We start from the raw sequence: 26,393 nt of genomic DNA, 5'->3' as shown, positions 1-26,393 counted from the left end.
GTCTGGCCCCTCACCTCCTCCGCCCCCTCCCCATTTCCCCTCCCCTCCTTTCTTGGCCCTTCAGTCCCTGGGAGTCAGGCTTTATCTCCGGGCATGTTCTCCTCCCCTCCCTCTTCTCTCTCATCTTCTCCCTCTCTCTTCCCCCTCCAGCCTCCACTCCTTCGCCAGCTCACTCACCCTCTCCCTCTCCCGCTGCCCCCCTCTTTCTCCCCCACCTCTTTGTTTCAGCTGAGAACCCGCTCCTCGGGACAGTTCTCACACTGCAGTGCCTCTGGTGAGGAGACAGCGCCACCGAGGTGAGCTGGGGGATCCGGGACGCCAGGCACGGGCAGCCGGAGCTCCCGGGGGCGGGGGGGCAGGTAGGTGGGGAGAGTGGGCAGTCCGGCCATGACCACTTCTCTGCCCAGGGCAGTAGGAGCAGCAGTCAGAGCACCAGCTTCAGATGCCCCAGTGGTCAGCAGGATGGGAGAGCAGAGGGGCCACCACTTGGCTGCATGGGGCAAAGCTGGTTGGGAGCTGGCAGGCTCTGTCCCTGCCCTGGTGCCTGGCTTCTGTAGGTGGCCCTGGGCTGCGGGAGACCCTCAGGGGGACCCGACTGGGTGGGCGGGGGCTGAGCTGCCCAGAACAGCCACCCCTGGAGGTTTGAGTGTATGCCCTGTCCTGAAGTCCAGGGCTCTGAACCCTGCCTCTGGCTGGGCTGCGGTTGCAAGGTTGCCAGGTGGCAGCACCAGCGCGGTCCACTGGGCTGTGACCCCTACAAGTGCCTGTCCCTGGTGGGGTTTTGGTTGCTGGTCAGGGATGTGCTGGGCTGCTCCCACTGCCCAGGTAGGGGGTGTGGGCAAAGGAGAAGAGACCTGCCCCCAGGCTGGCTGCTTTCACCCCAAGCTACTGACTGCCAGACCCACAGAGCCACGGGGGGGGGGGGGCACTTCTCCCTCCCCTAGGGATGTCTGTCCAGCTTCCCCGAGATAAGATCCCCAGGCAGCTTCACCCAGAGTTGCAAACAGTAGGGAGCCAAGCCAGAGCCCAGATGTTCCTCCAGTCAGCTTCCTGGGGTGAATTGAGCTGGACAAGGAGGAATTTGAGGGGGGCAGTGGGGAGAACAGGTGGAGACAGAGCTCTGGCTCTTGAGTGAGGCTACAAGTGTGATTATTGGAGATGACCCAGGGCTACGGGCTACAAGGAGATCCTGAGACCCTGAAGCTGGGAAGGTGGGTGAAGCCAGTGCCAGGGCCCTGCCCCCTCCTCAGCTGGAGCTGGGAGTGGAAAGGCAGGGCTGGATGGAGACAGTGTGCTGCTCACACCACCGGGAGAGGCAAGCAGGATGGCTCTGCTGGCTGCCAGAGGACGAGCAGGAAAGGCTGGAAGTATGGGGAGACCAAGGGGGAACTTCCCAATGGAATGCATCTTGAGGGGCCAGCCCCTGGCTATCTGGCCAGGGCAGGGCCAGGGCCTACAGCTCCCTGAACCCCTAGAGAGCCAAGACAAGAATATGGTGGGTAGTGATGCCATGAGGCAGAGCTGGTAAGGGCATTTATCCCCCTAGGACTGGGGAGGTGGGGCACTTGTTTCCAGGGGCCAACTCTCCCTCGCCCTCTTCCTTGGCATCTGAGCAGGCAGCAACCCCTCCCAGATGGAGCAATGTGTACAGAGAGGTAGAATCGGAATAGTGAGCACTGAGTGTCAAGGGCCGAGGTGGTCCACCCTGAGCCCACCCCATCCAGTCTTTACAGGCCCAAGGGCAGACTGAGTCAGGGGAAGTGAGAGAACAAAGCCTTAGGACTGGCCCAATGGTTACCCCAGGAGAGGCTGACCCTCAGACATTCCTGTCTCAGGGAGAAAGGCCATTCTTCCCCGCCTGGGCACAGCTCACTACAGCTCCATGGCCCTATCCTTCACCCAGCAGCTGCTTAGGCCACTGGCTTCCCCACCACTCAGGGTTAGTGTCCCCCCACCCCTACACAACCTCTGTCCTCCCCTAGCACACCCTGAATCCTCTCACCCAGCTAGGGATTCCCAGACCAGGGTCAAGCTGGTTCTCCCCAACCCCAGCCTGGGCCTCACCATATCCCTTACATATGATCCAGATCCAGAGGAAGGCAGGCTGCCCTGCCCATTTTTCTGAAACATGAGGGGGCTCTCTCCCAGGCTGGGTCAGCTTACTCCAGCTGATTCCCTCTTGGGGGTCTGTGACCTCCCAGGGCACCAGGCACCCTGACAGCCATTAAAGACTCAAATACCACCCCCTGCTAGCGCCCATCCAGTGCCAGAGGGCAGTAGTCACTGGCTTGGCCTTAGTCAGTGAGCACCAAGGCCTTGCTGGCTCCAACTCTGGCGCTGCCTGGAAGAAGGGGGCCTCCCTGAGCCAAGAGCTCCCTGAGCTTCTCCTTGGAAGAGGCCAGCACTTCTCCCTTTTTCCCCTCCCTCCCTGAGCCCCCCACTTCCCCAGAGCTTTCCTACCCAGATCCATCTGCTGCTGACACCTCCCCGGAGAGGTGAGCAGGACAAGCATGTTGTCCCCATTAGACAGAGGAGAAAACTGAGGCCTGGAGAAAGGAAGGTGGCAAGGCCAGGATAAAGACCTAGGACCCGACTCCCACTCCAGTGCTCCTTTCAGGTCTCAACTACCACCCTGGTGAAAGCCCACATGGGGGCAGGGTACCTATGCTCACCAAAGTGTCCTCTAGCTGCCCGGCTTCTCTGCTCCCCAAATCCTCAAGGCTCTGATGGCATTCCCAGGGACAGAGGGGCTAGGTTACTCCCAGGGGCACCTGAGCCAGGGCTTCCAGCCTTGGTTCCAAAGTGAGCATCTAAAGGGTTGCCTGGGCTGGCTGAAGGCTACGGGGATGAGAATGCAGAGGAGCAGCCAGCGGAGGTGAGAGGGGGTTCTCAAGCCCAGTGATGTATCTCTCTCCCCCTGCGACACCCCCTCCACCTCCTTGCATGCCCCCCACCCCCGCCCCTACAGTAAAGAAGGCCTCAGCATCAAAGTCCTAAAACAGCCTCCTGGCATCACTCCCTGCCACAAATCCTCACAAGTCCTGTCACTGCTGTCCACGTGAAGTCTGATCTCCTTGGCCAGGCACACAAGGCCCTTTGCCAGTTGGTTTCTACCAGGGTTTATGGCCTCTTTGACCAACTTGCTTCACCGTGTCCCCAACATACTAACGACACCAAACTGTGTTCCCACCCTGGGGTGGAGCAGAGCACAGCTCAGAGGCCCACTCAGTGACTGGCTGTGGGTTGAATGTATACACACATACTCACACACGTCCCATGCACAGACATAGATGTGCATATAGATGCAGACACACACTTTTGTGTAGAAGCCCACCACCCAAGTGCATGTGGTTTTCTACCAAATCACACACACAATGGAGCTGTGAAATCTGAGCCAAGAAGGGATTGACAAATCTGTTTTATGGACCTCTAGAGAGACCAAGCATGGTCATGTCAGCATCCCCAAGCCCTTGAGAGGCAGCAGGGAGGCAGGAGTGGATCCCCCGGCTCTGGCTGAGCCCTCGCTGGGTCCCAGGGTCTCTGAGCCCCAAAGGGTGGACAGAGGGTGGTCAAGTAGGTCCCAACCAAGTTCTCATCCTGATTCTGTGACTGACTTGCTGTGCAGCCCCAGACAAGCCACCTTCCCTCTCTGTTTCTCCAGCTATAAAACAAAGGCGTGTGGATTAGCTGACACCTAAAGCCTGTCCAGGCCCACTGCCCAGCTGCTCTCAGTTCATGCCAAGTACAGAGAATGGAGGGTGGCAGCAGTCAGTGAGGGCTGGGCACCCTACATGGTGAAAGCCTCCAGCCAGGCCAGGGAAAGCTTCAGGGGGTGGAGATGAGGTGGGCACAAGGGCAGCAGAACCTGAGCCAGAAGAGACAGCCAAGAGCCACAGGAGGGGAGCACTTTAATGACCCATAGTCAACATTTATGGAGCAAATCACTGAACACTCACCTTGTAGGGTTTATCTAATATTTTCATCTAGATTGCAGCCAAATATATCCTTTCTCATCTCAGGGTACCAAATGAGAAAATGTAATGGGTTAGGCCCGATTCAGCCCCTGGCCTCCCAGCCCCAACAAAGGCACAGGGCAGGGCCAAGGTGGCACAGGGGGAGCCTCCAGCAGGACCCCATTCACACCCAAACCCCTCAGCTGCCTGTAAGCAGTCATGTGCACAATCAACAGCACATCCTGTGCTGAGTATCTACGTGTACATACACACGCATTCCCCCTCTCAGTATGCCAACACCAACATCTCACACGCACACCCAAGCACACACTGGGGACACAGCGGACAGGTCCTCTGCCACTCTCCCAGCCCTCCTATCCTGCTTTGCCTGGAACTTGACACCCAGTGCTAATACTCATGCTCCCAAGGGAAGGACTGAAGCAGGCTCAGGGCATATCTAGAGGTTGCCAGAGGAGCACTAGGACATAGGCACTACCATGTGGGGACAATATCCCCTACTATGATCTCTAGTCAGCAGAAAGTCTGTGCCAGGACAGAAGGAAAGGAAGTGGTGCCCCTGCATCACAGAGGGGTGCAAACTCCCCTCTTCCCTAAATCTCCCAGGCCCCCAGAGCCCTGCTCACCTTGCTCACCTCCCTCCCAATCCCCAGCCCGCTGAGTGGGAGCCACATCCCCAGGTCACGAACCGTCTGCAAGTTGTCCAGGGCCCAAGTGGGGAAGGGAGGCTCTTCTGAGGTGGAGGGCATGCCAGCCGTGGCCCAGAGCCCCTCACACCCTCAGAGAGGAGGGGGTGGCTGGGGTGAGGGAGGGGCCAGCAGGAGCAGCCCCAGGCCTCGCTGTTCTCTATGGCTTTTTATTCCTATGTGATTCTACTGGTCACTCATATAGGGATTGGAGCCGTGGCGCACGGCGGGGGTGGCCAGCAAGGGCTTGGATACTGAGCAAGGAGAGCCAGGACAGCGGCCCCTCTCTCTCCCAGAGCAGGCTCCTAGCCTGGACAAGGAGCCCCTCCTCCCACTGGCCTCTTCCCTGGCCAGCTGTAACAGGGGGAGGGCAGGGAGGTTCTGGACCCCATCACTCCTCTGACCCACCATCCCAGCGCTGAAGACCTCCACTGCAACGCTCGTACCAGGAACCAGACTACATCCCCAGAGGAGCTGCTGAAGGAACTGGGGGTGTTCAGTTTGGGAAAATGGTCCTGCCACAAGGAAACAAGGTCCAGCGTCCTGTGTAGCTAGGGGTAGCCCCAGGATAAATAGAGGGCAGCTCAACCAAGGAAGGATGCAGTCTACGGCTAAGGGCCGTCCAAAGGCAGAAGGGAGGGACGTCCTTGGTGGCAGGTAGTAAGCATATGCCCACCGAGGCATACAGCAGAGGCTGGAGAGGCCACAGCAGGGATGCCACAGGTGAGAATCAAAGCTGAATGGGTGGCCAGTCCCTCTGGACCGCAGTCTTTCAGCCTGTCCTCCCTGGGGTTTCTGACCACCCACATCAAGCATGTTGGGAGCCCGGCTCAACCCTCCAAGGCTCCTGTTAAGTGAAACAAGTGCTGAGGGTGCCCTTCAGAGAGAGATGTGGGGAACTCCTGTAGGGTCCTGGCACTAAGGCTACAGCCCAACCCCATTCCCCTTCCCAGCAGCTCCCTGCTAGGCTTTGCTCTGAGAGAAAATGCTTTGAGAACCCATAGTGTGGTCCTTTTTATTTTCAGTCCTTCTTGCTTCACACCACACAAAAAACAGGCTCAGAAGCTCAGCAGAGGGGCTGCCTGGGGCAGATGATCCAGAACAGTGAACAAGGGGCTCGTCTTGGTCCTCAGGTGCTGCCGCCATGGGAAAAGTAGAGGTGGAAGAGAGGCCCCACCTGCCAGTCTGGTTGGGGGAATAGACACGGAGCAGAGGCCCTGGGTGAGAGGTGTGAGGGCCAACCAAGCAGCCAGGGCCAAGGAGAGGAGGGGCCCTAAAGCCTGGTGAGGCCCTGGGGACCAACCCTGCTCTGCCCCAGGACACTGCTCTGTAGGCCTCCTCTGGACTCCCAAAACATGACCTATGCTGTCACCGTGGCCACAGGAATAGGATGTGGGCGTCCATGACATTGGTGCCAGTCAGCCCTGTATGTAGCAGGTGCGCCCCACCCCGGAAGCGGCTGAAGAAGGTATGTGAGTCATTGTGGGCTAGGAAGGTGGCCACATCCAGGCCCTCGGCAGTGGCCTGGCTGGCAAGCTCAGGCATGACCCAGGCGCCTGCTGCTTCTGTGGGCCCATCCTGCCCATCGGTGCCACCGCTCAAAAACAGCACGTCAATAGGCCCCAGTGGCCATTGTCCAAGCTCTGCTCCAACACGCAGGGCCAGTTCCTGGTTCCGGCCACCCTTCCCTGAGCCCTGCAACTGCACTGTGGGCTCACCACCAGCCAGCAGGCAGACGGGGCTCCCAGTCCCTGCCACAGCCTCCAGAGCCTCCTTCAGCTGCAGATCTGGGAGCTGGAGCTTGGCCGCCAGTTCATGGAGTTGTTCATCCTCCTCCATAAAGGTTCCAGCCCTAGATGGGGTGAGGTGGGCTCCAGCCACTCGGGCCAGCAGCCCGTAGAACTGAGCCACACTTTTCACATTGCCCTGTATGGCTGTGCTCAGCACCACAGCCCGGTATCCCAGCGCCTCAGCCTGCCGCTGGGCCTCAGCCAGTGCCAGTGCATTGGAGCCAATGATCACATTGAGGACGTGACCACAGCTGTGTGGCCCATGGGGGTCAGAGTCAGCCCGAGCCAGCACAGTTTTCACAGAACGTGGCAGGGCAGCACGAAGGCCATAGCGATTGAGGATGTGCAGGCAATCTTGCACGCTGTGGACGCTGGCCACCGTGGGACCACTGGCGATCACCTCCACAGGGTCCCCCACCACATCTGACAGAATCAGGCTCACCACCTGGGGAGCAGTCACAGAGGCAAGGCTCAGTTCCACCTGGTCCTCACCCCAGAGCCCATGAAGACAAACTGGCCCCCATGTAACCACACACCCTCACACCGCCCAGTGCGTTTCCTCACCTGTTTCTAACCACTCTCAAGCAGGTTTGCAGAACACCTGGATGCCCCTTCACCCTCTCTGATGCCCCTACCAGCCGACCCTGTGGACTCCTATACCAGGCCCCTGCCAACCTGTATGCTGTTTAGGCTTTTCTCTCCCTGGCACATGTGGGCCTGGCTCCACCAGCCCAGGGCTGCCTGGGAAAGAAATGAACCACATACCTGGGCAGGGTAGGCAGCCTGAGCCAGCCCCCCACCCTTGAGCTGGGATAAGGCCTTCCGGATGGTGTTCAGCTCCTGGATAGTGGCTCCTCGGGCTGCCAGCAGCTTGGTGAGTGTCTGCTTCTCCTCCAGTGTGATGGGTGGGATGGGGGCAGGCAGCAGGGCCGAGCCCCCACCTACAGAGACAGTGAAGACATAGAGCAGAGAGGATGAGGTGGCCAAGGGACTTTCCCACCTAGGGAAGCAGTGCCCAGAGGCAAGGAAAGGGGTGCTAGAAAGGTGGGGTTAGGGTGCCCCCGTGTGGACATGCAGTGAATGTGTGTACAGTCGCCACACCCTGTGCACCTAAAGTTGTGCCCGGCCTTAGGGTAGGCCAAGTCCTGGTAGGGACTGGAAGAACTATTCCTTAAGAGCCTGGAAAAGGGGGTAGACAAGGAGGAGACAGAGGAGGAACAAGGAAGGGGCTCCGTGGAGATCTGGGTTCTAGCCCCAGGTGACACTGGTACAGATAGCAGCAATGGCAGTGACATTTTCATTGCGAGGTCTTGAGTTAGATGCTCCCTATGCACCCTCTCACGGTCACCCAACAAGGTCAGTCGAGGGGAGGACCCTACAGCTCAGAGGGGGCCAGACAACCGACCCAGGACCACCCAGAAGTCAACCATCTAGGTTCCTTACTGCCTCCCTTGTTCTGTGACCCCGGGGGCTCAGACCAACGGTCTCTCGCAGACCTATTTGAAACCCCCCTCCAAACTGTTGTGAGCCAGTCTGGCACCCACACCTGAAATGAACACGAGCAGCAGGTCATCAGCTGTGAGACCTTCAGCCAGCTGCCGGATGGCCAGTGCAGCCCGCAATGCATCACGGTCAGGCAAGTTGTCCTCCGCACCCTCGAATACTTGGACACGGCTGTGTGGCTTCAGCAGCATTTCCCTGAGGAGAGAGAGAACAGAGAGCAAGAGATGGGGTGGGCTCCCCTCTCACCTGATTTCCCAGCTGAACAGGTGAAGGGGGCCCACAAGGATGCCCACTGACACCCATCCATGAGCCAGGCCAGACCCAGAAGAAAAGGGAAGCTGGTGAGGGAGGGAGGCCCCAATCCAGCCTGAGTCTGGGCCCACATTCCCCTCTAGATGGACAGTGGGGAGCAGCCCCCCAAGGCTCCTTACTGCTTGCCAGCACGCTCCATGGCAGCACGGATCCCCTTGGGAACGCTGATCACACCCTGCACGAGATGCTGGCCCAGTAGCTCCTCGGCTGCAGCTGCCATGCCCAGTACAGCCTTGCCAAAGCCCACCAGGTAGAGGTTTTGCCGCAGCTGAAAGCTCCGGTCCCGCACCTTCAGCTGCCCACTGTCAAGGTCCAAGGACAGTGCCCGGTGCAGCATGGGGCCTGGCAGCACGGCACCCACAGCGCTCTCAAACAGCTGCCGTGCGTGCTCTGCCAGGGCCATGCCACTGGCCAGCCGGGCCACTGGGCCCCCCAAGAGAAGTGGGCGCAAGGGAGCTCGGGCCAAGCGAGGCAGGATCTGCAGGGCTGCAGCCATGCCCCACTGCTCTCAGCACCACCTGGCACCCATGGCTGTCTAGGGTGAAGAAAGCACTAGTGAGGCTGTTGCAAGGCCACAGACAGGAGGCTGCCCACAGCCACCCCTCCGAGGGCTCAGGGCCAGTGGACCCCACAGCTGCTCCTGCAAGAATGGGCTATCTGCCAGTCCAAGGAGACTTCCTGAGGCCCACAGCTGCCTGATCTCACTCCAGACCTCCGAGCCCAGGCCTGCCACCCAGCCATGTCGTCCTCTTCTGCAGGTCACAAGCCAGCCATCTGGACACTGTGCCCTGAGTCCAAAGGTCCTGTTAGCTGAGCCCTCCTCCTAGGTCACTCCCTTTGGCTGAGAGTTAATCATTCACGGAAGGAGCGGGTCCTATCAGTGGGCTCCCACCCACACTCTTTTCCACCCCCTGCACTTCTGAGCTCTCACCCAGGAGCAATGGCTCTTTCTGGCACTCCTTCTTTGCCTCTTTATCACTTCTGTTGCCAGAAGGCTGCTGGCTGTCCCACCAACTGACCCCAAGCCCAGTGACCTCCAGCCTGCTCTATTTCATTAGCTCATGGGTCTGGGCTGGGGAGCCTGGGGAGGCTAGGTCGGTGTGGAGAGGCTGTAGGTTCACTGGGGCACTAACAGGCAGGCCCAGACCACATCCTCAAGGCATACAACCTAAGAAATCCTAGCACTCAGGACCGGTTCCAGCAAGAGGTTCAGGTTCAAATCAGAAGTGGCAGCAAAGTCCGGCTCGTGGTGGGACCTTAGAGAAGTCCCTAGACAACACATGAGGCCATGTACCATGGGGCCAAATCTGCAGGACATAAAAGGATGCCCTTCCACCTACAAGGCTGGCCAGACCCACCCCTGCCAAGAACAGGCCTTTTGGCTGCAACATAAAAAGCTACATATTAGGTCACACCACCCACAGGGGTGAGAGCCAACTGGCTGGAGTAGGCAAAGGCCAGGCTCCCACAGCTGAAGCCAAATAGTCATTTTCCCCACCGGGCAGGGTAAAGACTACAGAAGCCTTGGGGTGACTGTCAGGAGGCTGTAGAGGTGTTTTAGGGACAATAAATCCCCAAAAAGCTCATCTCTAAAAAGGTATCTACTTTAATAAAGATTCACCATAAATACTGCCAGCTGACTGCAGCAGCGAGGGTGGACAGAGCAGGGGAAGGAGACTGGGAATCAGGCTCCAGCTCTACCACAGGGACACCTCCATTTCTTTCACTGCAAAACAAGAGGTGGGATGAGATTAAGACTAATGATCTCCCCTTGACATCCTGGGGCTCTCTGACACTGCCCACTGTTAACACATAAACCTGGACCCCAAACACCACTTATCCCACACTCAAAAAACCTGGCAAGGGGGCCAGCCTGGAGACATAGTAGGTAAGTCCAGCCTGCTCCGCTTCTGCCCAGGGTTAGTGATTGGGATCTCCAGCATGGACCTACACCACTCGTCAAGCCATGCTGTGGCAGCAACCCACAGAAAAAATAGAGGAAGACTGGCACAGATGTTAGCTCAGGGCTAATTTTCCTCAAGCAAAAAACCAGGAAGATTGGCAACAGATGTTAGCTCAGAGCCACTCTTCCTCACCAAACTAAAAAAAACCTGGCAACTTCTAGCCATTGGCCACTTAGCCTAATGGTCCTCAGCTTTCCCCTAACAGAAGACCAACCCTGCCCAACTCCAGCTGTGAAACGGAACACAGATGGCGCCGCCATGGGAACCCTGAAAACAGGCCCAGCTTTTGCCAGGGGGCCCCCGAGGCTGGCCCATTAGGCTTGGAGCTAAAAGCGGCTTAGCAGCTAGCAATAGCTGATTCTGACAGCTTACACAAACTTTGTACCTGTTTCCTAGTTGGACACAGTCCTAGACGATCCTAGCCTTGCTACTGGATACCAGAGCCCAGGACAGGGGGTCCTTCAGGCTAAGGTTGCCAGATAAAATACAGGACGTCCAGTTAAACTAGAATTTCAGGGGCCAGCCCTGTGGCTTAGTGGTTAAGTGCACGTGCTCCGCTGCTGGCGGCCCGGGTTCGGATCCGGCGCCCACCGACACACCACTTCTCTGGCCATGCTGAGGCCGCGTCCCACATACAGCAACTAGAAGGATGTGCAGCTATGACATACAACTATCTACTGGGGCTTTGGGGGAAAAATAAATAAATAAAATTATAAAAAAAAAAAAATTTCAGACCCAACAATATATAAGTATGTTCCACACAATATTTTGAACATACCTACACTAAAAAATTGTTTTTTATCTGAAATATCAATTTAACTCGACATCTTGTATTTGTATTCGCTAAATCCAGCAACTACACTCAGCACACGGTCTCCCTTAAAACCCCCGCGCTCCAGCGCGAAACCCGGAAATACGGAGAAGACCCTCCTTGACTGTCCCCGCCCCGCCACCAAATGGGACCAGAGCCATTTCCGGCCCTCGCTGCCCCCACAGGCCCCGGAAGTGACGTCGTCCTCAGGCGGGGCCTTAGGCCTTCGCGAAGGAAATAGCTGCCGCGTAATATCCGGTGGTGACCTGGGAAATATGGGCCCGCTGCCCCCTGGACCCGCCGTCGCCTGGCCCAAGGACTGCTTCTGCAGGCCCTCCCGGCGCGGACTTACCGCCCTGCGGCTCCGGGGCGCGGCTTCCAGCACGGGGAACCGGAAGTACTCGTGGGTGGGCGGAGCGGAATCCGGAAGTGTGGGGTGGCTGGGTGGGTGCAGCGGGGTTGGGATGGCAGGTGCGAGCTGTAGTGGCGGGGGCACGGGGTAGCGGGAGCGCGTACGAGAGCATTGGCTCCGCCCTGACCATCAAGAGACCTGGTTGGAGGTACCTTCAGGCCTCGGTTTTTTCATCCCTACAATGGGGGTAATAACCCTCAACTCACCGATTGGTATAATCCGTTCCTTCCTTTATCCGGTACGATCCAGTCAGCAAATACATTCCGAGCTCCTATTTGGTGCCAGGCAGTGGGCTGAGCAAAGGGACTGAGAATCACTGCTTCCCCACAAGTCACTGTTTCTGGAGCCAGATTAAGTCATCCCCGCCCCTCCCCACCGCTATAATCCCACAACTCATCGGTGTTTCCCTTTCTCCCGCTTGGGCAACCAAATAACAGCTCTGAAGCACCAAGAGAGTAGATTCCGTCATCCGCTAACTCACAAGCTGCGAGCAAACACGAATGACCCTGGGCCTCCCTCACTGTCCCCGCGCTCACCCTGTGCCCACCCTGAGCCCGACTTGATGCCTTCCCACATTCAAAAGACAAGTCCTGACTACACTCCAAAGACACAGAAGAGTACACTGTTTTTACCGATATTTTCTTGGGGAGATGGGGGAGGGAGTTACATCACAAATCACACAGCAGACTTCCTAAAAATCTTAAAACATATTATCTCACTCGCTCCGTTACGCAGCTGCCATGTCTCTCCATAGGTCTCCAAACCATGTTCTGCTCTTGTCATGAACTCCTCCTCCCATCTTCCTAGTTGTCTCCCTGGATTTTTCTTTGCCTTTGTAATAGAGGACCTTTTATTCCCTGTCAGTCTCTCCCAAACGCTTCCTTGCCCATCATCAAAACAAAAGGATCTGCCCTCTTCTGGAGGATCTGCCCTCTTCAGATGTGGGGAGATTGTAAATATTAAAAATTTCAGTTTTTTCTTGCTTATAGTGAGCTGTCTTCATCCATCCATGCATTTATTCATTCCTCCATCATTCCACGGACATTTCCTGAGTGTCTTCTATGTGGGCCAAATGCTGTAGCTGCTTGGATGAGTAAGAAGTGGTACTTGTAGTTGGGAAACTTACTCTGCTTTTATAATTCCATTCCCACACTGCGGGGGGAGTGTAAATTTGAGCACTCCTCACATTATTTAGTGCCAGAGACTCATAAACAGACACCCATTTACTGTGCCAGTGCTGTCATGTCAGACTGTAAGCAGGAGACTAATTATACCCTTTTTTTTAATCCCCCATCCCACCCCACAGCTACTCACAAGATGCATCTAACAACAGCAAGGTTTAGATGCCCACTGGACTGTGAGCTCCTGGAAGGTGGCGACTTGGTCTACTTCATATTTGTATTTCTTTTTTTTTTTTATAATTTATTTTTTCCCCCAAAGCCCCAGTAGATAGTTGTATGTCATAGCTGTACATCCTTCTAGTTGCTGTATGTGGGACGCGGCCTCAGCATGGCCGGACAAGCGGTGCATCGGTGCGCGCCCGGGATCCGAACCCCGGGCCGCCAGCAGCGGAGTGCGCGCACTTAACCGCTAAGCCACGGGGCCGGCCCTATATTTGTATTTCTACTGCCTTGCAGAGGACCAGGCACAAATAGAAGCTGGAATTTCCTTTTTCTTGCCTCCCTCCCTTCCTTCCTCCCTCCCTCCCTTCCTTCCTCTTTTCTTTTTTATTGATTTAACAAAAGAACACTGAAGTGCTCAGCTGCACAGTGCTGCAGACCCTAGGTGGAAAGGATTTCGCAAAAGGAAAAGAGATGGTGGTGTGTGGAAGTAGAAGGCTTCCTAAAGCAGTGGGATTTAGGTCTAGGAAAATAAGCTCATCATAATGCTTATACATACCTTGATAGTAGGCATGAATATGTCTATAGTCGTTTTAAGTGCACTTTGGCAATAAATATCAATGTCAAAAATGTGACAGGCAATTTCAGTTCAAGGAGATAATTGGATATATGGACAAAGATGGTGTAGGGGAGGAAAAAACTTTTCCCTCTATTCTCTTAGGTTCAGTGGCTGAGGCCCTACAAATTAAACTGACAAAAGACAGATTAACAGGAGAAAAAGGTTTATTTCATATGCATAAGGGGGGCCTCACAGAAATGAAGTGAAAACCCCAAAGAAGCCATTAGACCTGAGACTTATATACCATTTTTAACAAAGAGCAATAAATTTTGGACATGTGACAAGACAAAAGGAGTTTGAGCTTCTTGGGGCAGTAAATTGTGGGAAAGTAAATATGGGGGGAAACTAATGGAAGATAAGGATTGCTGCGGTAAGATTTGTTTGTACAGATTCATCTCAGTTTTGGCTCCCCATCTCCTGGTACAGGGAGGGCACCTTTCTCACGGGAAATTTATGTCCTGCTTTTAGTAGAAAAGAAGAGGGCAGGGAGCCATTCCTACATCTGCTGTTTCTCAAATGCCTTCAGTTCAAAATAAGCCAGATGCCAAAGTGGCGTATTTTGAGGTGGCATGTTCTGATCCCCTTCAATGGACATGAGGAGGTATTCAGCCCAGAGATTTTATGATTATAAAGCAATCTAAATATCCATTGATAAGAGAATTTATATAAATAAGTTATAGTACTTCTAAGCAGACATTAAAAATAACATTCTAGGGCCGGCCCCATGGCTTAGCGGTTAAGTGCGCGCACTCCGCTGCTGGCGGCCGGGGTTCGGATCCCAGGCGCGTACCAACGCACTGCTTCTCCCGCCATGCTGGGCCGCGTCCCACATACAGCAACTAGAAGAATGTGCAACTATGACATACAACTATCTACTGGGGCTTTGGGGGAATAAATAAATAAATAAAATTATTTTTTAAAAAGTTAAAAAATAACATTCTAGGGCCGGCCCCATGGCTTAGCGGTTAAGTGTGCACGCTCCACTGCTGGTGGCCCGGGTTTGGATCCCGGGTGCGCACTGACGCACCGCTTCTCCAGCCATGCTGAGGCCGCGTCCCACATACAGCAACTAGAAGGATGTGCAACTATGACATACAACTATCTACTGGGGCTTTGGGGGAAAAAAAGGAAGATTGGCAATAGATCTTAGCTCAGAGCCGGTCTTCCTCAGCAAAAAAAGAGGAGGATTAGCACGGATGTGGGCTGATCTTCCTCACACACACACACAAAAAAACATTCTAATATTTCTTTGTTTTTTTTTTGGTGAGGAAGATTGTCTCTGAGCTAACATCTGTGCCAGTCTTCCTCTGTTTTGTATATGGGCTGCCACCACAGCATGGCTTGATGAGCAGTGTGTAGGTCTGCACCCAGGATCCGAACCTGCGAACCCCAGGCTGCTGAAGCGGAAACCTCAGGCCACTGAAGCAGAAACCCCTGGCCGCCGAAGCAGAGCGCGCGAACTTAACCACTATGCCACCGGGCCAGCCCCCTAAAACAACTTTTGAAAAGGCCATTTAAGTAGGATATAAGCCTTCCCAGTATTCAAGCAAGCTGAAGGAAAGAAGACAATGGATTGGAGTACGTTACTCATACCGTATTGGGGGAGGCTTTACTGAATTTATTCATGCTGGTTAAGCTTTAATTTAAATGTTCCCTTTTAGAGCAAAGGAGGAGGTCGTTCCCAGGCGATGTTGGGTAGTCACTGACCAGGGAAAGGTGGCAATAGTGGCATCCATCTGTACTAAGTGTACTGAATCTGGGGAATTCATCATGGATAAAGTACTTGGTCCCTGTAACTATGAAATTTTCCACCCCACACACAAGCTGAAGGAAGTCATCAGGGGTAGTGAATGGTGCAAATTTGGGAGAATAATGCTCAGTCTTGGGCTTTCTGACCTGCAACTTCACTGTAAATAAATCCTGCTTCTTGAGGAAGCTGATCACAGATGATGTGCAGCCATTTGTGGTTTAAGCCTGAGGAGGTTTGAGGTGTTAGTCTGTGTTGTCGCCAAAGCAGAGCCAGCAGTTATATCCTTAAAGCACCTGCTTCTCTATCAGTGTTCGTCCTGTTGTTCTCCAACCTCCAACCATTGTGGTGGTGAATAGTGCTGTTTATCACCTCAGTCCAGTACTCTTCCCTTCCAGCACTTCCCAGCCCCCTTGTGGTTGAGTGGGATTATTCAACTAGTTCTGGCCAATGAGTTGTGAGTGGAAGTAGTGTGGGTCATTTCTGGGCATTTAATTGCCCAAGTGAGACCTTCCTGTGCATTTTTTCCCTTGGACCTAGCAACTGGCAACATTCAAGATGATGGCTTCTCTGCCAGCCTGAGACCTGAGTGACCCTGATGGGAAGAGCCACCCTGACAACCCACAAAGGACATGTACTGAAAGTGAAAAATAAATCTCTGATGTTTAAAACCACTAAGGTGTGGGGGTAAGTGTTATTGCACCATAACCTGGCCTATCCTGGTATACTCACCTTATCCTGTTGAAACTTTTTTTTTTTTAGTAATTTTTTTTTTTTTTGGTGAGGAAGATCAGCCCTTAGCTAACATCTATGCTAATCCTCCTCATTTTGCTGAGGAAGACCAGCTCTGAGCTAACATCTATTGCCAATCCTCTTCCTTTTTTTTTTTTTTCCCCAAAGCCCCAGTAGATAGTTGTATGTCATAGCTGCACATCCTTCTAGTTGCTGTATGTGGGATGCGGCCTCAGCATGGCCGGAGAAGCGGTGCGGCGGTGCGCGCCCGGAATCCGAACCCGGGCCACCGGTAGCGGAGCACGCGCACTTAACCGCTAAGCCACGGGGCCGGCCCCTGTTGAAACTTAATTTCAGAAATGAAGATCTGCGTCTCAGAAGCTTGATCCACTCTTGTTGATGTCAGATCATCTGGAAAATGTTGGTTCTCAGTGGCATTCATCTTGCCAGATGTGCCAGCATGCTTCAGGTCACCCACTGTCCATCCTCACATGCTCTTTTATGAGGTATATACCAATATTGACGAGATCAAGAACATGTTGCTGTGTATTCACAAACTCAGGAGAGTTTTGTGCACTAATCAATATCATGAAGCAGGAGCACAAAGCAGAAAGCAGCTTCCACAAGGAGAAATTCTTTGCATCAGTCCTGGGTTTCTGTGGCGGGGCAGATTTTTATTCCATCAGTTCATGTGGCTTCTGGGGTCCCCCTCCTTTATTGTATTTTAATTATGACTGGACGGAGATAAATGATAGCAAGAATTTAAGACCAGCAAGAAATGTAAGATTGATTTAGAACCAAAAATGAAAATAGTGAATATGTGTTCAGTCTTTTCTCCAATAAGGTGAACTCAGTTTGGTTACTTCAACCTGAAAAGTATTGTGAATTATTATAGTGCACCCATAAAAGAACCTGTAAAAAGTTCTGCCACCTTAAAATCCACCATGAAAACCAAGCAGTGATTTTTTAAATTTATGCAAAACCTGAGATAGGTCAGAGGGTGTCAGTGACCAACTCCAAACTGGAGGCAGCTGCTGTCTCAGGCAGGCATTCCTGGTGTCCGTGGCTTCCCTCCACTTGTCCTTGTCACCACGGACCTTGGGGTTCAGCCCCTCTTCCTTAGCATTCAGCCTCTAATGCTTCACAAAATTTGCACCGAGGGGTGGAAGAGCTCCCTTAGGGGGCTTCCAGGGTCAGCTTTGCAGTGAGCTTTCAGGAGCCCCCTCCTCACCCCACCCCCAACATCCTACTCCCTCCACCATCCCCTTTTGTCTCTGCAGTGCTGGACACTGCTCCAGGGCAGGCCCAAGGCAGGGTAGGGTGGGAGACCCAGAGTTCTAGTGCGAGGACAGTGTCGTGAAAGTTGCTCAGTGGGAGGGAAAGGCTCAGGCCGTCTGGAGGCAGGGTAGAGTGGAGCTGTCTTAAGGCTGTAAAACACCTTAAAGCTATTTTTCTTGGAAGGAGGGGTGGGGGAGAATACAAACAACTCACCAGGAAGCAGCTCACCTGTGACTGGGGAGGAGGGACTGCTAAAGCAGTTGTAGGTTAGATCGCCAGAAAGGGCTTTTAAGCCTTTTGAAACAGTTCTGTAGATTTAGAGACAGGCCCTGTGGCTCTAGGCAGTGTTTCCTGGCTCTGGGCATTCTAGGCTTATCTGGGAAGATCCCGTCCCTTTCTTCAAGAACAAGAGGGCATTGTTTACCAACAATGGTCTTTGTTAAATGTGAATGACTGATTACCTACCCTTTGCCCTGGAAACAGAGCCGGAGCTTTCCAGTCCAGAAGCAGAGTGTGAATCCATTCCTAGCACTTACTGGCTGTGTGACCTTGGGAAAGTTCCTAAGCCTTTCAGAACCTCAGAGTCTTCATCGTTAAAATGGAGTTAAGAGCCTTAAATAAACAATGTGTTTAAAGTGCACGTGGAAAACCTCAAAGTTGTGGCTGTACTGTTCCTGGGCTGGGCCAGCTTCTCGGGTCTGTGACCTATGCAGTCACACAGGGAACCAAGGTCAGAAAGGTCTCGAACTTGGTTGAATATTCTGCTGTTGCCGTCTTGCAATTCTTAACAATTTTTTGAGGAGGGGCCCATGTTTTTGTTTTGTACTGGGCCCTGCAAATTATGTAGTCAGTCCTGCTGTAGGATTCCAAAAAGGAAATCCAACTCTAGTCTCGGGAAGGCGCGGACCCACAGACACAGGAGACCGAGCTTGATGCAAATGCACGAGGTTTTATTAAGCGGAGCTCCGGGTCGACACGTATCTCTCGCAGGAGACAGAGGGGTCGACCCCGAACCTTAAGGGGCAAGCTCTTTTATAGGATTCGGAAGCATAAAGAGGGAAAAGGTTGGCGCGGTCTTACATGATTGGCTAATTTAAAACATTTAAACAGTTACATTTTATGGCGCGAATTGCTATGGCGCGAAGCAATTATCAGGTTACACACACGCGTCCCCATCTGGACCCCCTCCACCCCGACCCTCCCAAACTTATCCCTCTGGAGCACTCTCTTGTTCTCAATTTTCCCCGAACAGTTTAGGGCGAGTCTTCTATGAATAGAGTCAGTCAGGATCGATAAACGTTCCCCCTTATACCAGGAATCCTTAGGGTGTGGAGGTGCCTGTCTCTAAGGTATTAACTTTTAAATTTTTAATATAATTTACTTCCTTCATTCCCCACTTCTTCTTTTGTCCCTAGTTCTAATCTTAGAACTTAGTTTTCGGTGTCTACTATCAGTGGCTCATTGCGTGGGAGAGCTTGGTAATGGCGTTGGAGCATCATAGCATGCACTGCATTGACTCTTTTTCTTATGAAAGCAGTAATTTTATTGAAAACACATGGTCCGAAAACCAAAAGTAGACAAAGAATCAGCAAGGGTCCTGCTAGGGAGGATAGTAAGGTCGTCATCCAGGGGGACTTAGTGAACCAGGATTCAAACCAGCTTTGTTGCGCCTCCCTGCTTTGCTGTCTCATGTCTAATCTTTTCTTTAATCTTTGCATTGAATCTCGGACTACCCCTGTGTGATCTGCATAGAAACAGCAGTCTTCTTTAAGGGCCGCACAAAGTCCTCCCTCTCTTAAAAACAGCAGATCTAATCTTCTTTTATTCTGGAGCACTATTTCAGACAGGGAGGTGAGGGACTCTTCTAATTTAGAGATGGACTGTTCTAAAGTCCTGAGGTCTTCATCTATAGCATTGCTCAAGGCAGTTAATCCCCTTTTTCCTGTGACTAAGGCCGTAGTGCCAGTCCCTACGCCCGCGGCAACTCCCAGTCCCAGGAGTACAGCCAGGGTGAGGGATACTGGTTTTTTTTTTTCCATAATCTGGATCTCTGGTCAAATTCATCCTCGAAACTATTGGCAGTATGATAATAAATTCTAGGCACCAACTGCACAAGCACGCAAAAATCTTGTGACGAATTGAATACGCTAGTTGAGATGCAGGGGGTTAGGCCCGTGGTGCAGGCCCACCACCTATTGGGTCCTGGTACCAAAAAATGACCAGGAGTAGTCGGAAGGCTGACTTCAATCTTATTACATAGAGCCTGGTAGCCTGGGGGAATTTTTCCTAAGCATAGTCCTGAACCGGTCCCCGACACATCCGTTAGGGTTAGCCGCCCTTCTTTGCCCCAAAGACAAGTCGTGTGGTCTGGGGTGTTATTATAGACCCCCATGGTGGCAATTCCTTCATAATAAGGGGGGCTGACCGCTAGGCATAGCCAGCATGATTCAGTCATTTCAGGGTTGGAATCATTTAAGGCGTAGTAAGCTCCCCATACTAAGTTAAATAGTCTGTGCCATCTTTGCTCAGTAGGTACTGCGGGAGGTGGCGTAGATGGTGGTCGCAGAGCAGATCTGGTGACCATATCTACGGCCCCATTTAGGGTTATGGATTTTACCTGGGGGGGTTTGGGGCTATTTAACCCTATCGGTCTGCTGGCGGGGGATTTTTGGGGCAGAGGGGACCTCTGATCGGCTAGGATCCCGTTTGGCCCTATTGGTCTGCTGGCGGGGGGTTCTATTTTTAATCTAATAGAGAAGGTCAGGCCATCATCGTACCGTTCTTTGTACAATCTTATTCCCCATGAATGACCATTCCCGATCCAGGTTTTAATTGTTTTTTCCTTCCCTGTGAACTGAATGGTTAAGGGGTGGCACCAGGTATTGCATTCTGAGCCCCGACTCATCTGGTGGCTATAATTTGCTCTAACCCTGATTAAATCCCAAGAAGAGGAGGGTTCCCAATAAGTAGTCCCACTGGTTTCACATCTCCAGTTTTTACAGTAGAAGTCTTCTTTGCCCCCGCACCAGGAGTCAATTGAACGAGGTCTGTGGTGACCAGGGCACACGTAAAAGGGGTATGCCTTTAGTTTACCCTTGCGATGGGGGGAGTGGCATCCTCCGGCTTGTTTTGCCCCCCTTCGTCGACCCATGAAATCCCAGTCGGGGGTTCCTATAGCCAGTTTACAAAGGTCAGGGTGTAAGTCTGGCCACCATGTCCAAGGGGAAGCAGTTTTTTTGGATTGACCAGGTTATATCTCCTACCTGGGAGACGACTTGCCACGTGAGCAGTTGAGGAGCGTGGGGATTAGGATTGGACGACCTGCTCGCCGTTCCCATGACGCAAACGCAGCTTAAGAGGGTTATCAGTCTTTTCCACCTTCCAGAGATCTGCTGCATTCTGGGGTGCCTTCTTTACGTGTGTGGCGTGAACCCAAGAGGTTATACCGTCCACCTTGACTGCTGTGGGCGTAGTGAGGAGCACCACGTAGGGCCCCTTCCAACGTGGCTCTAATGACCCCGTCCGATGTCGTCTCACAAGGACAGAGTCCCCAACCTGGAATTGGTGCGGGATGAGCAGATCACCAGGCTGGTAGGCCTCTTTTAGCTGGTTCTAGATGTCGCGCCTGACGGCCTCGAGTGCTTTCAAGCGGGCTGACAAAGGTATAGAAGGTATAATGTCAGGGTCATGTATCCCTATTTGTGCCAAAGGGGGAGGGGTTCCATAGAGGATTTCAAAGGGTGTAAGTTTTAAGGGTCCCTGTGGGGTGTTCCGGACGCGGAACAGGGCAAAGGGCAGGAGGGCTGTCCAGTCACTATCGCCGGTCTCTATGGACAATTTAGTTAGGGTCTCTTTAATTGTTCTATTCATCTTTTCTACCTGGCCTGAGCTCTGGGGTCTATAAGCACAATGTAATTTCCAATTGATCCCCAGTTGACTGGCCAGTCCCTGACTTACCTGGGCAACGAATGCAGGACCGTTGTCAGATCCAATTACCTTTGGGATCCCGAATCTCGGGAGGATTTCTTCTAATATCTTCTTGGCTATTACAGAGGCAGTCTCTTTTCCGGTGGGGAAAGCCTCTACCCATCCCGAGAAGGTATCTACAAATACTAGAAGATATTTATTTCCATACCGGGCCGGTTTGATTTCAGTAAAGTCTATCTCTCAAAAGGTTCCGGGCCTATCTCCCCGGAGTCTATGTCCAGTGCGGTATTTGGTAACTGCAGCATTTGTGAGAGCGCAAGCTCTACAATCCTTATAAATTTCCTCAGCCGCCTTTCTCAAATCTGGTACCTGGTACGGGGAGGCCTCAATAATTTTAATTAGTTTCTGAGGGCTCAAGTGGGTTAGCCGGTGTAGATGTGATAGATATTTTCGTCCTTCTGCAACGGAAAGGACTTTCTCTTCTTTAGTTAGTTCCCCACCGGAGACAGTTTTGTTGACCTTAGCTCCCTGGAGAGTCAGGACCATAGGTCCTAGTGCCGCCCGCTTGGCTTTCAAATCTGCTAAGCGGTTCCCTTGAGCTATGGGGTCGGTGCCTTTCTGATGACCTGGGCAATGGATGATTGCCACCTTTTTAGGCAAATGTATAGCCTCTAGGAGGCCCAGAATCTCTTTTTTATTTTTGATATCTTTTCCGGCCGAGGTAAGCAGCCCTCTTTGTTTATAAATAGCCCCATGAACATGGGCAGTAGCAAAGGCATACCTGCTGTCCGTGTATATATTCACAGTCTTATTTTCAGCTAACCTTAACGCCTGTGTCAGGGCGATAAGCTCAGCCTTTTGTGCAGAAGTCCCTTCCAGCAAGCTGCTTGCCCACAGAGTCTTTTTCCCGTCTACCACAGCAGCCCCAGCCATCCTCTTACCTTCTGCCATAAAGCTGCTGCCGTCGGTGTACCAATTAGGGGCCCCAGCCCATGGCTCATCCGGCAGATCGGGTCGGGTCCCCGTTTCTGATGCCAAGATGTCGCCGCATTGGTGAACAGGTATTTCATCATCTGCTTCGGGCAGTAGTGTGGCCGGGTTTAAGATGGCCGGTGGGGCGAAGGTAATTCTCTCAGTTAGGAGCAGACTTTGGTAGTGAGTCATCCGGGCGTTAGTCATCCATCGATCTGGAGGCTGTCTGATAATGCTTTCTAAGGCATGGGGGGCTACTACGGTTATCTGTTGGCCCAGAGTTAACTTATCTGCATCTTTTACCAGCTGGGCAGTGGCGGCGATTGCCCTTAAGCAGGAGGGCCATCCACTGGCTACCGGATCCAGTTTTTTTGATAGATATGCGACTGGGCGCTTCCAGGGCCCAAGGGCTTGAGTTAGGACTCCCCGGGCGATTCCCTTTCTTTCATCTACATACAAGGTGAAGGGCTTGGTCAAATCTGGTAGGGCCAACGCGGGTGTCTCTAATAATGCCCGTTTTAGAGTCTCAAAAGCCTTCTGGTGCTCTAGAGTCCAGACAAAGTTCCCACTTTCTTTAGTCAATGGGTACAGTGGAGCAGCCAGGGTAGCAAACCCAGGGATCCACAATCGGCAGAAGCCGGCTGTCCCCAGGAATTCCCTTACCTGGCGAGCGGAGGTTGGGGCCGGAATCTGGGTCACAGTCTTTTTCCGTGCGTCGGTTAACCACCTTTGGCCGTCTTTTAATGTGTAGCCTAAGTAGACTACTTTTTTCTGGCACAACTGTGCCTTTTTTTTCGACGCCCGGTATCCCAACTCACCCAACTCGGCCAGGAGGCGCTTGGTCCCTTCTTCACAGTCTCCCGGGGTTTCCGCCGCCAACAGTAGATCATCTACATACTGTAAAAGAGTCACTTGAGGGTTTTTAACCCTATAATCAGTCAAGTCCCTGTGGAGGGCTTCATCAAACAGGGTAGGGGAGTTTTTAAAACCTTGAGGTAGTCTCGTCTAAGTCAGTTGTCCAACGATCTCCATATCAGGGTCGCGCCACTCGAAAGCAAAAAGTAATTGGCTTTTTGGGTGAAGCCGTAGACAGAAGAATGCATCTTTCAGGTCCAAGACAGTGTACCATTTTCGTGATGGGGGGAGGGAGCTGAGTAGGTTATATGGGTTTGGCACGGTAGGGTGTAAATCCTGCACTCTCTTATTTACTTCTCTCAAATCCTGGACCGGCCTATAATCATTAGTTCCAGGCTTTTTTACAGGCAGGAGGGGGGTGTTCTAAGGAGACTGGCAAGGAACCAGGATTCCTTGTTGGAGCAGCCTCTGGATATGGGGGCGGATTCCTTTTCTGGCCTCTTTGCTTATTGGGTATTGACGCACCCTTATCGGGAGGGCTCCGGCCTTAAGATCTATCACGACTGGGGGAATTCTCGTAGCCGTCCCTAGTCCCCCGGTTTCAGCCCATGCCGTTGGAAATTCGATCAGCCACTTATCAGTATTGAGCCGAGCTCTAGGCTTAGGCTGCTGATGGAGCCGATATTCTTCCTCTAGCTCCAGGGCCAATATCATGGTGGTAGGTGCGGACCAGGATACTGTAGGCCGAGGTTGAGCAAAATCTATTTGAGCTTTCAGTTTGGTTAAAAGGTCTCGACCTAGCAACGGGGTCGGGCATTCAGGAATCACTAGGAAGGAATGGGACACCCTTCCTTTCCCCAAGTCCACTGTCCGGGAAGTAGTCCATGAGTATTGTTTCTGCCCAGTGGCTCCAACAACCAGAGTCTTTTTAGTTTTTAATTTCCCCAAAGGTTGCTTCAGTACTGAATATTCAGCCCCAGTATCAATCAGAAAACTCATAGGGGTCCCCTCAACAGTTAGGGTTACCCTAGGCTCGGGGAGGGGGCCCGAGCCCCGTCCCCGCTATTCTTCGTCCTCTCCTAAAGACAACACCTTGGGTGTGGCCCTTTTCTTGGGGCATTCCCTTGCCCAGTGTCTTCTCTCCTTACAATAGGCACATTGGTCCTTGTCCAAGGGTTGCCGTCTGCGTGAGCCTGGTCGTGGGGCGTTGCCCAGGTTCCCTGACTGTCTGTGATCTGGCCCTGTCGCTTTTATCACTGCGGCCAGTATTTTAGTTAGTTTTTTTTCTCGTCTCCTGTCTCTCCTGTCTTCCCTCTCCTCAGCCTCCCTTCTCTCTCTCTCTCTCTCGCTTTTCCTCTTCACTCTCCCTTTTATGATACACCTTTTCAGCCTCCTTTATTACGTCCCGCAGGTCGTAGTCTTGCAGCCCCTCTAGCCTTTGTAATCTCCTCTTTATATCTGGGGCTGACTGTCCAATAAAGGCCATAATGACAGAGGCCTTCTGCCCTTCCGAGGACGGATCAAAGGGCGTGTACCTGCGGTAAGCCTCCATCAATCGTTCTAGAAAAACGGAGGGGGGTTCAGTGGGTCCTTGCTGAATCTCTCTTACCTTAGCCAAATTGGTGGGCCGCCTTGCGGCTCCCCGGAGACCCGCCACTAGAGCCCGGCGGTAAGCGGACAGCGACCCCCTACCTTCAGCCGTGTTATAGTCCCAGTTGGGTCGGTTGTGCGGAAACCCTTCTTCCGCCTCAGCTATCGTTGCCGGCTGCCCGTTGGTGCCTCGGATATTCTTTTTTGCTTCCTGTGTGATTCTTTCTCTCTCCTCCGTGGTGAAGAGTGCCTGTAAGAGCTGTTGACAGTCATCCCAAGTGGGCTGATGGGAAAACATTAGGGACTCTATCAGGGCGGTTAATCCGGCGGGGTTTTCTGAAAAGGGGGGATGGTTATTTTTCCAGTTATACAGGTCTGAGGAAGAGAAAGGCCAGTACTGGAGGGGTGACAGCTGGTTGGGCCCCGCAGGAGCTCCATACTCTCTTAGCGGGAGCGCCACCGTGGTATCAGGCCCGTCCGGAGTGGCTCCGCGGCGGCTTCGGGTTCCAGCGGAGGGACCCGAGCCAGTCGCCCTCCGTCCTGATTGCGATCCTGGAGCGGGGGAGGGGTAAGGGGGAGGCGAGAAAGGGGGCCATTCCGGAGGAGGCTCAATCTCAGGGTAGACCCCGGGGGGGGGGGGGGGGGCCGAAGGGGTCTCCGACTCCGCTGTTCGAGTTGATTTCGATTTTTGCCGTGTCTCCGCATCCTGCAGCGCCAGGACTCGGGGGCTTAGTTTTTCTGCTTTTACCCATGGCTTAACCCACGGGAGTGGGTTCTGCACCAGATCCTGCCACACTGTAATATATGGTCGTTGGTCAGGATGGGACCCCGGTCTCTCCTGGAAAACAATAGCCCTCACCGCGAGGATAACAGTTAGATTAAACGTCCCCTCAGGGGGCCAACCCACATTGAGGGAGGGCCACTCAGAGGTGCAAAAAGTCTGCCAACGCCCTTTTTTTATTTCTACCGACAATTCGTGCGCTCTCGCTCTCACTTCAGTCCAGTGGTCTAAGGTCAAAGAGAGGGGGGTCGTCATAGTCTGTCCCATCCCGTCAAATGAGGTCCACGTAACGAACAAAAACAGAACAATGAACATCAAAAACACAGCAAGACAAAAACAACTTTGCCCCGTTGGTGTCTGTACAAGCCAACCGAAGGCGGTTTCAGACGGGAGGGGTTTTCGTGTCCTCCCTGGGAAAAAGAGTGCCGTTTCTTTTTCTACCTGAAAGGGGGTAGTCAGGCTTTCCTGACTCCCCTTGTCCCTTGGGGCATCCCCCAGGGTTGCAGCCTGCAGTTCCCAGCACGTCTGCCACTGCAGCCGCTGGGCCCTCTCGGCCCGAAGCGGCGGCTGCCCAGATACCGAGACCAAAGCAATGCTTCGCGGCGCCGCACACACTCGCACACCCAGTCACTCAGGCTTACCTCCAAGGGGTCTTCGGAGTCTGGGGTGACCGCGCAGATCCAGGACGAGCCCCCAAAATGTAGGATTCCAAAAAGGAAATCCAACTCTAGTCTCGGGAAGGCGCGGACCCACAGACACAGGAGACCGAGCTTGATGCAAATGCACGAGGTTTTATTAAGCGGAGCTCCGGGTCGACACGTATCTCTCACAGGAGACAGAGGGGTCGACCCCGAACCTTAAGGGGCAAGCTCTTTTATAGGATTCGGAAGCATAAAGAGGGAAAAGGTTGGCGCGGTCTTACATGATTGGCTAATTTAAAACATTTAAACAGTTACATTTTATGGCGCGAATTGCTATGGCGCGAAGCAATTATCAGGTTACACACACGCGTCCCCATCTGGACCCCCTCCACCCCGACCCTCCCAAACTTATCCCTCTGGAGCACTCTCTTGTTCTCAATTTTCCCCGAACAGTTTAGGGCG

At 53.1% G+C, this 26,393-nt stretch overlaps 1 protein-coding gene and 1 long non-coding RNA gene across 5 annotated transcripts; one reads left to right on the top strand and one right to left on the bottom strand.

Moving 5' to 3' along the window:
- Window positions 1–4,592: 4,592 nt before the first annotated feature.
- On the bottom strand, window positions 4,593–11,452 carry GLYCTK (glycerate kinase). 4 transcript variants are annotated; one of them, XM_058560276.1, is made up of 5 exons: window positions 11,390–11,452; window positions 8,382–8,797; window positions 7,994–8,145; window positions 7,213–7,388; window positions 4,593–6,892 (listed from the first exon to the last, which is right to left on the bottom strand). In XM_058560276.1, the coding sequence occupies exons 2-5, from the start codon at window positions 8,756–8,758 to the stop codon at window positions 6,026–6,028; spliced, it is 1,572 nt and encodes a 523-aa protein (XP_058416259.1). In that variant the 5' UTR covers window positions 8,759–8,797; window positions 11,390–11,452; the 3' UTR covers window positions 4,593–6,025. The 4 variants fall into 4 exon arrangements, with proteins under 4 accessions (XP_058416259.1, XP_058416251.1, XP_058416241.1 ...); XM_058560268.1 differs by having other exon boundaries at window positions 8,382–9,988; window positions 11,390–11,426; XM_058560258.1 differs by lacking the exon at window positions 11,390–11,452 and having other exon boundaries at window positions 8,382–10,891.
- Window positions 11,167–15,917, top strand: LOC131417205 (uncharacterized). The gene is made up of 3 exons (XR_009222687.1): window positions 11,167–11,444; window positions 14,744–14,986; window positions 15,696–15,917. It is a non-coding gene; the product is annotated as an uncharacterized LOC131417205 (long non-coding RNA).
- Window positions 15,918–26,393: the final 10,476 nt, after the last annotated feature.

The sequence above is a fragment of the Diceros bicornis genome, chromosome 2, assembly GCF_020826845.1.
Source record: "Diceros bicornis minor isolate mBicDic1 chromosome 2, mDicBic1.mat.cur, whole genome shotgun sequence".
NCBI lineage: Eukaryota > Metazoa > Chordata > Mammalia > Perissodactyla > Rhinocerotidae > Diceros > Diceros bicornis.
The sequence above is the reverse complement of the archived record's forward strand: the minus strand, read 5'-3'. Positions and strand labels throughout refer to the sequence as shown.

Excerpts from the sequence above, each read along its gene's own strand:
- GLYCTK (XM_058560276.1), bottom strand. The coding sequence starts at position 8,758 with ATGGCTGCAGCCCTGCAGATCCTGCCTCGCTTGGCCCGAGCTCCCTTG. Across the intron at positions 7,389-7,993 it reads GCTGCTCGTGTTCATTTCAG|GTGGGGGCTCGGCCCTGCTG; the intron begins GTGTGGGTGCCA and ends CTGTCTCTGTAG. Across the intron at positions 6,893-7,212 it reads AGGCTGCCTACCCTGCCCAG|GTGGTGAGCCTGATTCTGTC; the intron begins GTATGTGGTTCA and ends ACTGCTCCCCAG.